At 37.5% G+C, this 14513-nt stretch overlaps 1 protein-coding gene and 1 long non-coding RNA gene across 17 annotated transcripts in view; one reads left to right on the top strand and one right to left on the bottom strand.

Annotated features, from left to right (window-relative positions):
- Window positions 1-10484, top strand: part of LOC139826447 (uncharacterized) — a 29548-nt gene extending 19064 nt beyond the window's left edge. The window contains exons 2-3 of the long non-coding RNA XR_011736518.1: window positions 2360-2522; window positions 7419-10484. This is a non-coding gene — a long non-coding RNA (uncharacterized lncRNA). The remainder of the gene's footprint in view (window positions 1-2359; window positions 2523-7418) is intronic.
- The window catches only part of PRLR (prolactin receptor), a 153048-nt gene that overhangs the window by 14797 nt on the left and 123738 nt on the right, over window positions 1-14513 (bottom strand). For 15 of the 16 annotated variants that reach the window (XM_071802265.1, XM_071802269.1, XM_071802266.1 and 12 more), the window contains 5 exons: window positions 10920-10988; window positions 5568-5681; window positions 3678-3810; window positions 1491-1660; window positions 528-694 (listed from right to left, as the gene is read on the bottom strand). In XM_071802265.1, the coding sequence (XP_071658366.1) occupies window positions 528-694; window positions 1491-1660; window positions 3678-3810; window positions 5568-5637 (540 nt within the window). In that variant the 5' untranslated portion in view covers window positions 5638-5681; window positions 10920-10988. Of the gene's footprint in view, window positions 1-527; window positions 695-1490; window positions 1661-3677; window positions 3811-5567; window positions 5682-10919; window positions 10989-14513 lie in introns of those variants that run through there. The other variant, XM_071802281.1, reaches the window with a different exon arrangement.

The raw sequence follows: 14513 nt of genomic DNA, 5'->3' as shown, positions 1-14513 counted from the left end.
ACCTATCCTTCCTGTGAGAGGGGAATTTCTGTATATAGCATATTTCTGAAAGTAGTTATAGTAGTGTGTTTACAAATTTGTGGGTGTCTATTAACGTTTTAAGTGCCCAGTATTGTGATCTATCTGTTGTGTTGCTGATACTGACCTTGATTACATAGTTAACTGATTGCTTCTCAGTTACATCTTAACGAATCAATAAACTGCTTTGATCTTGATTTGGTTTAAACTGTAAGAATTGAGCAGTCTCTTACTGTGAGACTTGGGAACAGCCACGTTGATGAAAATTACAGTTAAATATTTTATCAGTTGACCATATAAATATATATTTGACTATATGACATTAGGACAATTATACAAATACCTTGAATGTCACTGTCTCTACAAACCACTACAGTATATTTCTTTCTTTAATCAGATTTGGTTACATTAATTTTTCTGTCCCTGCAGAAAGTAAAGTTTTTGTAATACCAGTTAAATTCAGACATGAGAACTCACTGAAAAGAGCATTTATACGGTATTTCCATTACCTCCCATTCTTCCTTTTCCTCAGGTTTTAGTCGTAGCTCATAGCGATATACACGTGAATTAGAGGTGACATCAGCTAATGGAGGTGGAGACCATTTTGCCAGAAGGTACATTGTGCTAGCAGATGTTTTTGTTTCTAGAGAGAGGTTCACAGGAGCATGTGGCTGAACTGTACAAATGAGAAGTTTGCCATTAATGATTTAATTTTCTCTCAGAAAAGGCACCTCCTTTACAATTTTGTATTGCTTCATAATAATTTCTGTAATAATTTCCTTCACAGCAATTTCTGTAAGGCAATAGTACAATAGCATTTTTCTTTTATCCCTAATAATGATTAACTGGCTAGTGATTTACCACAGGATCAACATATCTTAGACTTTATTCTGAATTTGTGAGTCTAAGGAAAGACAAATCATAATTTTGCTAGGCCACTTTTGGAAAACTAAAATGTCAGATATTTCACAGTTAAAAATATTAAGTATATTTATCACCACAATGTGTAGATTATGTGTATGCAGAAAGCAGAACGGAGTTAGGTATATGAAATACTACAAAAAGCCCACAGGGTACTTATTCAGTTATTTTTACCCTCCCAAGTCTGCAATGCCAGCAGCCAGAAGATGTTCACATTTGGAAAATTTAAGTAGCTCAAACTGATTTGAAACTTTAGTGCTATGAAACTGTCATTAAGTCTAATTGAAAAACTGGAGATAACTAGAAACTGGAGCCAATTTTTCAGCTTAAGTTAGAAGAACAATAAAATAAGTAGTTACTTGATTTATAAATTAAATGCAGTTTTCACATAAATTAAAGATGCATATTTTAGATCATATGAACACAAACACTCCTCCATAGCAAGTTTCACATCATGAGGAAAGAAATCTTTCACCACTACTTGTTTTGGGATTAAAAACCACATACATCTCCAACTAGTTTTTTTTTCCATTTCATTCTTCTCTTTTTACCTATGGAGGTCACATCCACATACTGAGGATCTGAGCTGTTACTTCCAATCTCATTCGTTGCCATTACAGTGATATTATATGTTGTCCAGGGATTAGTGTGGTTTTTATCAAAGTAGCAGGAATTGGGACCTGACATTCCATAGTCTGGACATTCGTAGATTTTTTCTTCACTGAAATAAAATTATTTTAAAAGTTAAAAGTTTAGGAAATGAAGCAAAGCAGATACTATTCTAGTAATGGCCTATGTTGTGCAAAGAAATTTGAAATGTTTAACTTTAAACTTATATATAATCCCACCTCTGGGAAACCTGAATGCTTCATTGCTATTTTTACTGCAGTTGTTCAGGATGAACACTTTAATCTCCTTTTTTAAACACAGGAACATGTTGACAAAGGAATGGAAAGAGATTTTTCTGGATACAGCACAAGGCAATTTAAAAAATTGTTTAAAAGCTAGTTAAAAGGCAAATTAAACATATTCACTTTCACTAAAGAAGAGAAGTTGCTAAATATGTTCTTTACATATTTCCCCTGGAAAGTAACCTGATGGGCCCTATGGCAGAGAAGTGTTTTATTGATTTTTTTTTCAGGATGATGTTAATTTATCTGCTTTTTAACATGATTATCTTCAAAATGGTCTCAATAAAAAATACTTTATTAATTCACCATCTCTTAACTATTACCTTTATAGAAGTTTTCAGCATTTTTAGGAGAGGGGTTGTTCTGCATTCAATTAAAGCTGAACTAGGTGAAGTACTAACCCAGATGTGAAGAACTCCACTAACCCAAAGCACCAGCAGAGGTGGTTCAAGTATGCAATTTAGTCCCACTGCTGTTCTCTATGTACTGCTAATAACAAGGTCTCTTAGTTTCTAGGCACATTTATCCTGGTTCACAAAGAAAAGATGGGAGTAAGAGACTACCTGGGAGACAGCAAGCTCAGAAAGGCAACTGTGGCCCAGATCTGGAGTGTTTGGCAGTGCCTGGTGTTCAGAACATTTAATGAAACAGAGAAGCACTCCTATGTGACAGGTATGACTTAAAACATTCATTAAAATTTCTGAGATTTAAACATCTGAACTTTCATAAAATAAAAGCTCTCAGATCATTGTTGAGTCTGGTAACTTCATTAAAGACTGTATCATCCCTGATCAATTAACAGCAAATGGAGTTTATTTAATTGAAGCAGGGAAGTCTGAGGCTTTACCTTATCTGTTCTGAACCTCACTGGATTTATTCAAAGAAATTTAATTTGTGAGCCTCCCTGCTTACTTGGCCCTGGTATGAGATCTCTTGTTTTCAAGAAGAAAGGGCAGTTATACAAAGAAACACAGGTTAAGAAAAGTTGCTAAATATATACACATTTTATTTTTAAACAGGATTAGATAGTTGCAGACTTTACCAAAAGAGTAACTTTTGAGAGGCAGTACCCACATCTGATTTTACTCCATTTTGGGAACCATGAGGTTGGCTACAAATCCAGAAGCGGAAGCAGTGACTCTCTATAGATTTTCTCCAGATGGGGTTTTTCTGTGTGTGGTGGTGGCAAAGCTCCTCAGCAGGGCTCTGAGGGCAAGCCTGGGGCCTAGGTCCCCATGTCAACCCACTGCAGCAGGGCTGGTCTCCAGCTCCCCACAGCCCTGGCCTTCCCATCCATGGGCCCAGCTGAGCCAGCCCCCACCGGCAGGCTGACATCCTGGCCCAGCCTGTCCCATCCCCAGAGATGTGCCTGATGCCCAAGGCTGGGCTTTCCCCAGCCTGTCCTGCTCCCTGGCTGGGGTAGTGTAATGGGATCTGGATGGAGACCCTGCCCAGCCACTCCGGGGCTGACCCCACAGCCCCATGGTGCTTTGATGCTCCCTTTCTCAGAGGAGCATGCTATTCCACTAAAGGCTGTGGGCCTTCTGATAGGATGGACAAACTACACCTTTTCCAGCACATCTTTGGACCAGTGGGATCTTAGGTCAGATGAGCTTCAGAAAGGACATGCTGAACACTTAGGGGTGGTAGTATTCATGCTTCCTTCCACGAAGGGAAAGCCATTCATCTCACGTAACTCTTGTTTGCTATCTGAGGTTTAACATGGATGCATAAAAACACCTTTATAAATCAATATTCTCATTCCCTTACTCTGTCATCATCATCATCACTTAATCACTTAAGGAAAAGGTATGCACTGCTTGTTACCTGTCCTTGCTGTAGAACAGGGTGTAATTGGTAGGAAGTCCTCCATCTGAGCCAGGCTTCCACCAACAAGAAAAGGTTTCCTTTTCTAGAGAACGACATCTTATTATCTTAGGTTTTCCAGGGTATGATTGACCTAGGGAAGTGCAGAAATCCAGCTAGTTATATGAGAGTTGGACAATGTTTTTTGTTGTTATTGTTGAATGATAAGTTCAGCAAAAATGCTTTTTTGAGGGCAATAAAATTATTTGAAACTATGGACTGAATTTGGCAAACAAATCTGCCTGGAAAAAGGGTCAAAATGTTAAGAAAATTAAATGTATTTAACCTCAAACTTCTAAAATAGTTCACAGAATCACAGAACAGTTTGAGTTGGAAGGGATCTCAAAGATCATTTCATTCCAACCCCCCTGCCATGGGCAGGGACACCTTCAACTAGACCAGGCTGCTCAAAGCCCCATCCAACCTAAAACTTATCCCAAACTTCTCCCACTATATGGGATTATGTACAAAAAGGACATTTTCTTCCACTTTAAAAATACTTATCAACCTGCCCTTCAGTTAGTGGGGTCCTCCCAACAGTTTAACACTTCACTGCCTGTGAGGGGCCCAAGTGCAAAGCAGGAGCTGCGGGAGTCCCTCAGGATGGCAGAGATGCCAGCAAATTATCTTTATTTTTGTATAATCCCTTGGAAGACACACCATTTGGCAAGTAAGCGGCAAGAATTAAGGCCAATGGAACATAAAGGTTTGGATTCACACAGATTTGTGGAGCAGTGATAGAGTAGTTAGGAGACTTGAAATTATGAGTGTTTTACATTAAACAAGTCACTAGGTAAACTCAGTGAGAAACTGGATTAAAGATCACAAGGTCTTTGATCCTAGTGTACTAAGCATCACGAACCTGAATGCTTTTAATTAAAGTGCAGTGCTTGTAGCTGTTAGTTGTAGTTATTTAAATTATTTTACTTCTTCAAATGAAAGTTTCATTTTTACCTAAATGTAAATGTGTACAGTTATCTATAACTTAAATTTAAAAGCTTGGAAGTAACTATATGACGTTTTGTTTTTTCCTAAAATATCCAACATTTTTATATTCAGGTCATCTTAAAATTAAATTTCACCTTCAACTTTGCGAGATTACCAAATTTCCTCTATTTACATGTATTTAGGGTAAATTATAGGTAAGACAAGTAATAAAAAGAAGGAATCAATGGGCTGGATGGGGTATTTTGGATGGGGTATTTTGTGTATTGGAAACCTTAATATATTCACTAATTATTTGAATATTCCCTAGTAATCCCAATATATTAAATAAAATTTCCTGTTAAAATTACTCCCCCAACACTGGACACTTTTAAGATTCATCTGGACAGGGTGCTGGGCCATCTTGTCTAGACCATGATTTTGCCATGAAAGGCTGGACGAGATGATCCTTGAGGTCCCTTCCAACCTGGTATTTTATGAGTTTATGAGTCTATGATACTTGGCATTAAGTTCTACCAAGAACATTGACCATAAATTTACATGCATTTTGACATAAAAACCATGTGGCTTTTCAACCTAACCTTACTTTAATTAAAGTTCCATACCATTATCTCTAACACTGTCACTATCCATGTTATGCTGATTCCCAAGGAGGTGACAAGCATGAAGTGAATGAAGGGATGGAGTGAGAGCCTTTCATCATTGCCACCACATAATCATTCAATTAATACTATAAAAAGAAAATAGCACTCGAACAATTTTCCAAATCTCTACACAAACTTTAGAAGAAGGTAATTTAAATATGTACAGGCTCCAGTGGTGGTCATGATAGATTAGGTAAAGCCTCAGACTTTTCTAAATAAAGTGGTTTATGGAAAAACAAGTGTCAGGAAGTGTTGTACTTACCAGTCAGACGCACTGCAGTCAGAGCAAATAGCAAAATAATTTGAACTGATGATCTCAATTTCTGCTTCATGATGTCTACTTCTCCTCAGGAGGAAATATCAGATCAAGGGCTCACTGAAAAATAGACCACCATGCCATGTCAATGACAATGCTTAAAATGTAATATGTATCACTTGGCTTGATCAAAGTCCTTTTTGAATTGCAGCTAATTGACTTTTACTTCTCAAAAAGTAGTGCCTATACATACAGTTCCACTTCAGAAGTAGAAAACCTGGATCACACAGTAGTAATGACATTCTCCAGAACATCTTTGAATAGTTAGCAGTGCTAAGATTACAATTTCATGGCATTAACAAATCCTGCATATTTATTTTGCATATTGGGATACTGGGTGCTTTTTTTAAAGCTCTGACTTTTAGACTCATTAATTTAGCCTTTTAGTAGGAAAAATACGCTTTTACCTCTGTTGATACAGAGAGCTCAACACATTTGAACTTCGAGAGTCCTGAAAACAGATGGCAAATACAAAATATCTATAATTTATTTAGGTGTTTAGGATTTTAGCCAATCTCCTGACTTCTGAATATTTGAGACTAGCAATGCTGAATTCAGGATCACCTGAGCTAAAGGATGCTTCTCTTTCTGTTCATTCACCTTATTGTTTTTACTGCATCGGAAAAGTCAAGATCAGAGAAAAGAAACCAAGGGAAAAGTTACATAACTTCACAGTCAATTTATCAGGTGAAAATACAAGATGGGATGCAATTATGCCTCTTTCTTCAACCTGTAAGGGCCAGAGGCAGTGTTGCGAACTCAGCTGAAATACAGAGGTGCAAGTGGGAAGCCACCAGCAGTGAAGACCCAGTCCCCACGGTGAGCTGACACCACTAGATGTCCTCAGGATTCTGGTTACAGATGAGGGTGATGGGAGTCCCTGTTGCTGCTAAATCCGTTTGCTTTGCCTGAAGACAAGGCAGATTAACCTAAAGCAAACCTCCTGCTGCTCCCACTAATATGCTTCCTGCTTGGAGATGGTGACTGGAATCAGCTATTAGATTCTCGGTAGCCAACCTCACCCTTTGAAACTGAAGAAGAACAATTTACTATCTAAATACGGAACTCCTTACCTCAGTTTTCCACTCCTATCAAGCACATCTTACAGGTATTTGTATACTTGAAACCCATTCAGTGCAGCACAGCGTGGGAAAAAGCTGTCCCTTTGCTGAGGAAAAATTCTTTGTGGTTTATCAGATGACTCAATTTTCTTTATGCAATTCATTTTCTGTATCAAGAAACTATAATCCATCAGCATATAAATGTTTTCCAAGCACAAAGGCAAATGAAGTGTCAGTTAATTTAACTGAGTTTAAAACATGTTTACTGTGGAGAATGTGGAGAAGAATGTGGCTACATTTCCATCTACCACTTCTGACTAACGAGCCATGTTTCACACACATAACTGAGCTACAGGCTGCAAAACCACATCTGGGTTAGTTTTAAGCCCACAGCAAGCTGTGCATACACAGTCAGTGGAGAGAAAACCATCTAAATATGAATTCTAGTTTTGTGGAAGCACATGCTGAAAACTTGCTGTTATTTAATGTGGAGAACAGACCATTGAGCTTAGACAAGAGCAAGGCACATTTTTCTCAAACAAAGGTGAAATCATGAACTACAAACAGTAACTATTTCATGCATATGTGATACCACTTACAATATTTTATTATTTCTAAAAATGGTTGGAACATTTGCAAAATACAGCCTTTCCAACTGAGACTTATACAGTGATTTCCTATAGGGAACTGGTACCATGACTTCAATGACTTTTTTTTTTTTTTTTACTTTTTACAGAGTTATCTTTTCTGTTTGAAGAATTGACAGGTAAGAGAAACTGACTACAGTGAGTAAAAGAATGAGATTTGTCGATATGACGAAAAAAGAGAGGCATCATCAAGAAATATCTGTATTAGAGCACTCTGCAAGGAAAATGTGATAATTTTGAAAAGAAAGAAGACCTACAAAACTGAATTAATAGAAATAAGATGAAAATAATGCATTTAAAATCAAGTATTTTTCCTTGGCACTGTTCATTTTTTAAAAATGGGGTGATTGTGAACCACTTCTGTAATGTGGATGTGAAAAAGAACAGGACAGATACTGGAGAGGAATATGGACCTATTACTGCCACAGAAGAAAACCCAAGTTAACCAGTATAGAACAGATTTAGAACACAGCTACAAGGATGAGCAGTGGACACAGAGGCTGTCTCATGATGGCAATTTAAAGAACTGGCTTTTTACTCCAGGCAAGGATGGTTATCTTCTATAAACGTAGCAGGAGATTTGCATCAAAATAAGAAAACAAGAATGTGTAAACTCTAGCAACTGGTGGAACAAGAATAGATGGCCATAATTAGCTCACAGCAATGAGTTTCTCAAATAGCCTTCTAAGCATAAAATTACCATTTAATTTTCCTGGGTAGTGTGATCTATTATGAAATATGACATCATTGGTTGTGACAGCTGAGGACTGGACTTCATGATCCAGGATAAACTTTCCAGGCCAGTGTTTCAGTTCAAGTTAAATACCTTCAGTTACTAACAGTTAGAAAGCTGTGCGGAAGTGTGAGATGGCTGGATGTCCTATTTTACATTCAGGATTTAATGCTTTCAAAATATTTTCTAGTAAACAATTATCAAAGCCTCTGTTTATGTGAATCACAGAATCACAGAATGTCAGGGATTGGAAGGGACCTCAAATCCAGTCCAATCCCCCTGCTGAGAAGATCATGCTTCAAAGCATCTTAGAAAAGCTGATATTTGTATTGCTTTCTGAAGGAATGTAAGCAGCAGCAGAGCAGTGGCCAGGAAGCTCCAGGCACATTAACCATTTTCAATTTTTTTCAGTGCCTATGTTTCCATGGTTGCCTGGTATTCGGTATTTGTGGTTCAAAGAAAATTTCTAAGCCTTCTGGAGAGATGTAATACTTGCTTTAATAGAAAAAATAATGCCCACTTTGTCATAACCATATCAAAAGTGCATCTCTGGTATCTATGACTTGAAAATGTTTTCATAAAAGAGTAACGAGCATTACTGAAGATGCTGTGAGGGAATGCTCCACTTTTAGGGCTGAATGCATTTTTTTTATAAGGGACACAGTGGACATTCATTTGCCAGGATGTCATACAAAACCAAAGGTTGAGTAACTGATAATTAAAAGATCATATGCCTCCTTTTTGAAGGTTGTGATTTCATTCCAATGAAGTTATTACATTCTGACATTATAGTTGAATTTCTTCCTTTTAACACAGCTGTTACATAGCATTCAAGAGCTGCACACTGCACCCCAGAAAACAGTGTGCCTTGATGGAAATGGAAATGATTAGTGGGGTTCTAGAAAGCACAGATGTGCTAGATATTCCTATAAAATAACACCACTCTGCAATTAATAATATTATTATATTGTACATTTGAAAACTGTGCTCACAATGCTACTAGACAAATATGAAAGATAAGTACCAATACTGAAATCAAGTACTGTGGAGCAGGGTTGAGAGAAAAAAAGTCCTTGTCCTAACTGAGTTCTAGTTCTTAGATTCTTTTATCTCTCTTCCTTGGCTATGCTGATGAATTATTTTATTTAGATTAGCAAAAAAGTCTTTACTCAGTTCTGCACAGATGGAAATACTTTCTATCTGCAATGTTTTCAGGCTTGTAGGAAGGGGAGCAACTGTATAGCACCCATTGACAATGACATTACATCCATGACAAGCTTTGCTTGTGCTCCTCAAGAAATCTAAAGCCGAAAGTACTGTATCAGTCTGTACTGAACAAGGTTCACTTTCCCACTAGTTATAAAAATAAACAGGCCTGGAGGAAGGCAGTTGAAGGGTTCTCGAAACACTGTATTTCATTACCACCTGAAAGGCTGAACTACAGCTGTATGGAACCAAGTACAAATAAAGAACAGAATAAAGCAAGAACCTGACACTCTGTTGGACTGTCCAGAATCGTACTGGCCAAGCATTCAACTATATTGCTATCATTGCATGAGTCTGCCACACCAAGTTCTCAAGTGCCTAGCCAAGACCTGGCCATCACTGTCACTTGATGTGTTTCTGAATAACAGTGCTAGTTGGGATTATACTGCAAATTAAAAAATGTGGATGTGCAGTGTGTCCAAAGCTCTGCTTCCCCTCTTTGAACAAGCCCTCATTTGAAGTCTCCAAATTCTGAATCTCTCAGGCACTCAGTGCAGCCTTCATGGAGATATGTAGGCTTCAGAGAAGACAGAGAGTTCAGGCATGTCTCTGATCTGAATTTCTTGTGACTGATTCCAGATGGCTACTTTTAGCACATAGGTGGAGTGCTTTGTGAGGATACTTAGTTCCTGGTGTTGGCTATGTAAGGGCACATTAGACATTCAGTTAATTTCTTGGGATCAGGCACTTCATATTTCTGTGTTGCATGAACTGGAAGCACCTGCAAGCTCTTTTAGATTTCACCTGAAAAGCCTACACAAGTATTTCTAATATGTTTTTCCAAAATGTCTCTCTTAAATAAACATTCTCCTAACAACACTTTGTAGTCCCTCCTTTGATTAGCAGTCAACATGATAATGAACAACTTCTCTCACCCGTGGAGATGTGCTCCTCAGTCTGAAAGACTTAAATCATTTTTGAAAAAGGAAAATAATGAAACCTCACATTTTTGCAAATAGTTTAGACACTTCTCCATCAAAGTGTTTATGCACTTAACTCCTACTGATTTCAAAGAACTGAGCCCGAAACTCCCTTTAAAGCTCTCAACACCCAAACTGACAAGAAAAGCCAAGACAACAGGAAGGAAGCACCATTAACCCTACTTTACAGATAGGGAACTAAGACCGAAAACAATTTAGTACTTTGCTCAGACTCATGCCAGAAATATAGCAAAAGCTAAAAATAGATAATTTCCTTTTCTTCTTTTTTTAAATCTGAATACCACCTCTACTGCCTTTGTTTTCCCAATAAAACATAATTTAGCTCTTAATAGCAATATTACCCTACCTGTCTCACAGCTCCTGAATATTTTAATTTCTTCCCTGGTGTTCTGTATGTTTAGCCATAATTTCAGGATTATTATTTTTACAGCAGTCTTTTACAGACAAGAAATGTATAAGCTGTGAAGAGTAAAATTTTAGAGCCTGAAAGCTAGAATTTACACTAGAACTTGAACATAGCTCTTGAAATATGATGGAAGTTCATCTCTACCAACTACCAAGCCCAATTCCACAGTCATTATATTGCTATAACAATTTTAAATATTATTTATGTATAGAATAGTCATGAAGTATAAAGTCCAGTTTCCTACCTAAAGTATTCATGTGTGGAAGGAAGATTTTTGTTCCTCTCTTTCATGAATGTTGGATCACTCGATAATCTGCAAGAGAAAAAAAATCTACGATTAGCATATTACTAGAAGTATCACTACTTTATTCCTAAAACATAAAGAGCCAAAATGTCACTCTTTGTATTAGCTGATTCAGATAGTGACACTGTAAGTCAATACATAATAGTGACCATGGTAAAATACCATGTTACTGTACACTGTATCTGTTTCAATAAAAACACAAAATTTTGTAGCAGTTCAGATTTACCAGTAGACTGTGCTAGGCTTTGTGATTAAAGGCTAATCACCATCTACACAAAGGCCAGGACAGGATCAGATAAAAACTGATGGGGACAGAGCAGAACACCAGCAACCTCACCAGTGAAAATGGGGCACAAGGAACTTAGGTGACACCTAAGACTACCAAAGCACAATCAGACCATTGTCCCTTGTGTGGAACCCATCAAGAGGAGGCAACCAACCAAAGCCCATATGCCTCACAGATTGAAGGAGGTATAGCACTCATTAAGGGATGCAAGGAGGAAAATATTTAGGGAAGAAAGGAAGGGATCAAACTGGACTGGTGAGAAACACGCATGGGAAAATAAGGTGAAAATGGGAGTAAGGGTTCAGTCAAGTCTCAGTTGGCGGCCTGTCTGACTGAGATGTGTGTCTGATCACTGAGGTCTATCCTATATTCTCATTAAGTCCTACTGTAAATAGCTTCTGTCCAAGTGGGTTCATTTGGATACTAGTGAACTTCCAGCTGTATAAGCCAGGGAGGAGTGGGATTGCAAACCTCCGAGCTCATGTGCAGCTCCCCTGCAGCTGGGGAGGCCAGAGGACCTGGGGCCAGCCACTGCGTGGACTGAGCACTTAAGACCACCTCCTAGAGTGATCCATTTTTTTTTTGTGCAAATACACACATATCTGTGTAAATGAATATGTTATATCTTTGGTGATGTATGTGGCCTGTGTTTGTATGTATTGTCTCTGTGTGACCACTCACTGGAAACAGATGCTCAGCTTTGCTACTGGCAGAACCTGAGGATACAGAGCTACAGCAGCCTCACATATATGGGGCTACCTGATTCCGCTTCCTCTAACAGACTGAAATTCAGTGTTTTACCAAAAAGGGCACTAAGTGTTCTTTGTTATCCCATCTGAATACACTATGCTGTGAAGAAAAAGTGTACATGATCTTCAATGGGCAACTTATCTGCTAGAGCAAGAAAAACAATTTATACATGAAATTACTAACTTTGAAATTACTAACTTCATCATATTATTTCTTATAAAATCTTCTCTCTTTAAACAATTTGAAACAAAATAGAATATTTTTACGACTAACATTAAGAATGGTCTGTATTGCCTGGAGACCAGGTGGAAAGCCGTATTACTCAGTTACCAGGGTAGTATTTTGTTTGGCTCCATTTCAGTGAAGCTAATGAGACAATAAAAATACCATGAAATTATTTGGCAGCTAGACATTATGCTGTTACAAAGGATCAGATTTAATTGAGGGAGATAAATGGGTTTTTTTTCAATGTGTATACATAAAACGGCATAGATAACATACAACTGAATATGGCAGAAATAATGTCTGTGGTGAAGTTACTCAACTAGGACAGAAGGTGAAATGTAGTTTAAAGATGGAGTCCACTAAGTGTTCCTTGTTTTAGAGAGGACAGAGATCTGGTTGTCAATGTGCATGCTGGGAACACAGTTTGACTCAAGATTGGCTAAATAGAAGAATTCTATCACTTCAGAGAGACATTTTTAAAATTATGCAATTGTTCCACATTTAAAAGGAAACCTAGTTCTACGAGGAAATGTATGGTTATGATCAATAAATAAAAATAAACTTTCCTGGGGGTTTTCTGATTTCTACTTCTTTGTACTACATCAAAAGATACAGTTCTATCCTACCAGCAAATTTTATTCTGCCTTCATAGCTGCCTTCATCAGGAAGTGATACCATCAACTAGTGACTCATGCCTACATAATATGATCGATATAAAAAGTATTCTTTACTAAAGCTACAATAGTGCCATAAGCACTGGCTTGTTCATATCAGTGACTGGAAAGTATCAGGATAGAATTGACCTTACCTCCTGCATTAACCAGAACAATGACTCTTGCCCAAGTTATTTCTACCTCAAATAATCATTATTCAAATCATATTTATTGTGATAGTCCTGAGAACAAAGATAGAATCCCACTGTCTAGGTACTGTACAAAAAAGAGTTTCTGCTCTTAAGAAATGAAAATGTAAATAAACAATTAGTAATATGGCCTGAAAGAAAGAGATATAACAGCAAGTTAAATATTCAAGTCAAAACTTGAATATTTTTGGTTTGAAACTAAAGATTATTTTCATCACAAAATATTTTCAGAATATCCCATAAACTGGACACCACCTATGAAGAACCAGTTTTAGAAAATTCTTTTTCAACCAAAGACAATGCATGCAAATTTTCAAGATTCCAAAATTAATAAATATCACCAAATATCAACATTAACCGTTTTGGTTTGAAATTTTCCAGTAGAACATGCTCTGAAATCTAAGCAAATAATTACAGTTGTATTATAACTTTTTTTTTAACCAATGAAAACATGTTGCAATGAAAAATTTCTGATAATCTTCAATTATGTACAGAATTGCATTGCAATAAGCAATGCATTGGCACAAAATGTTTTGCAATTTTAACATTTCTGGGGGAAGATGCTGGTGTAGAGGTGAGGAGAGAGGCTAAAATGCCTGGAACTTTACAGGAAGCAAAGGAACAAGACTTTGAAACCAGTATAAGGAACACAGTAATGGAAAAAAGTGTGAAAGGTTTATGGAGTGAATCTGAGAGGAAGAGGCAATGAAGAAGGACATAGAAGGGGGAAAAAACAAGTCATCTGTTGGCACTGGGAAGTAAAGGGTCAGATAAAGTTGTAATTTTGAATCTATCCAGTATCTCCTTTGTGTTTCAAAGCTCCAACCACTGGATATCAGCCCCAAACAGCCTTTTCTTGGTGAACACTGGCAATGGGGTTGGGTGGAGGAGAAGCACCTCCTGGATCCTACAGCCTGCCAGCACCAGCAGTTTAATGCTGAAGAAAGCTGTGACCTTGGCTCTGGCCCAGCTTCTTTACTCCCGCTCACTGAGACAACCCATGTTGGCTGAGTCTGTGTCGTCTGGAGACACTTCAAAGCTTTATGGCTGTGGTAAGGCTGTAAGGGAAAGAACATGGCTGCAGGGGAATAAATGTTCTTGTTCAATCACAAATACACTCAATAGTTAACAATATCAGTGGGAGCAAACTATTGGCCAAATAATTGTTTGCTGTTTCAGTGTTCTCTTTTTCAGGAGGTCCTCAGTATGAGGTCGTAAAAGCAGCTGTTTCTTTGTCTCTTTCTGAGTACATGTTGTATATTTACACTTGAATTATTAAGTGACTGTAAAGTTATTCTGTAAAAGAGCACAATTACTACTCAATCAAACTGATATAAACACTCAATGTCCTATTACTTGTGAACAAGAAAATTTCTCAGACATGTTCCCCAAGCTTCAAACTTGTTGATGA

This window comes from Patagioenas fasciata, chromosome Z (genome assembly GCF_037038585.1).
Source record: "Patagioenas fasciata isolate bPatFas1 chromosome Z, bPatFas1.hap1, whole genome shotgun sequence".
Lineage (NCBI taxonomy): Eukaryota > Metazoa > Chordata > Aves > Columbiformes > Columbidae > Patagioenas > Patagioenas fasciata.
This window is presented reverse-complemented; position numbering and strand designations above follow the sequence as displayed.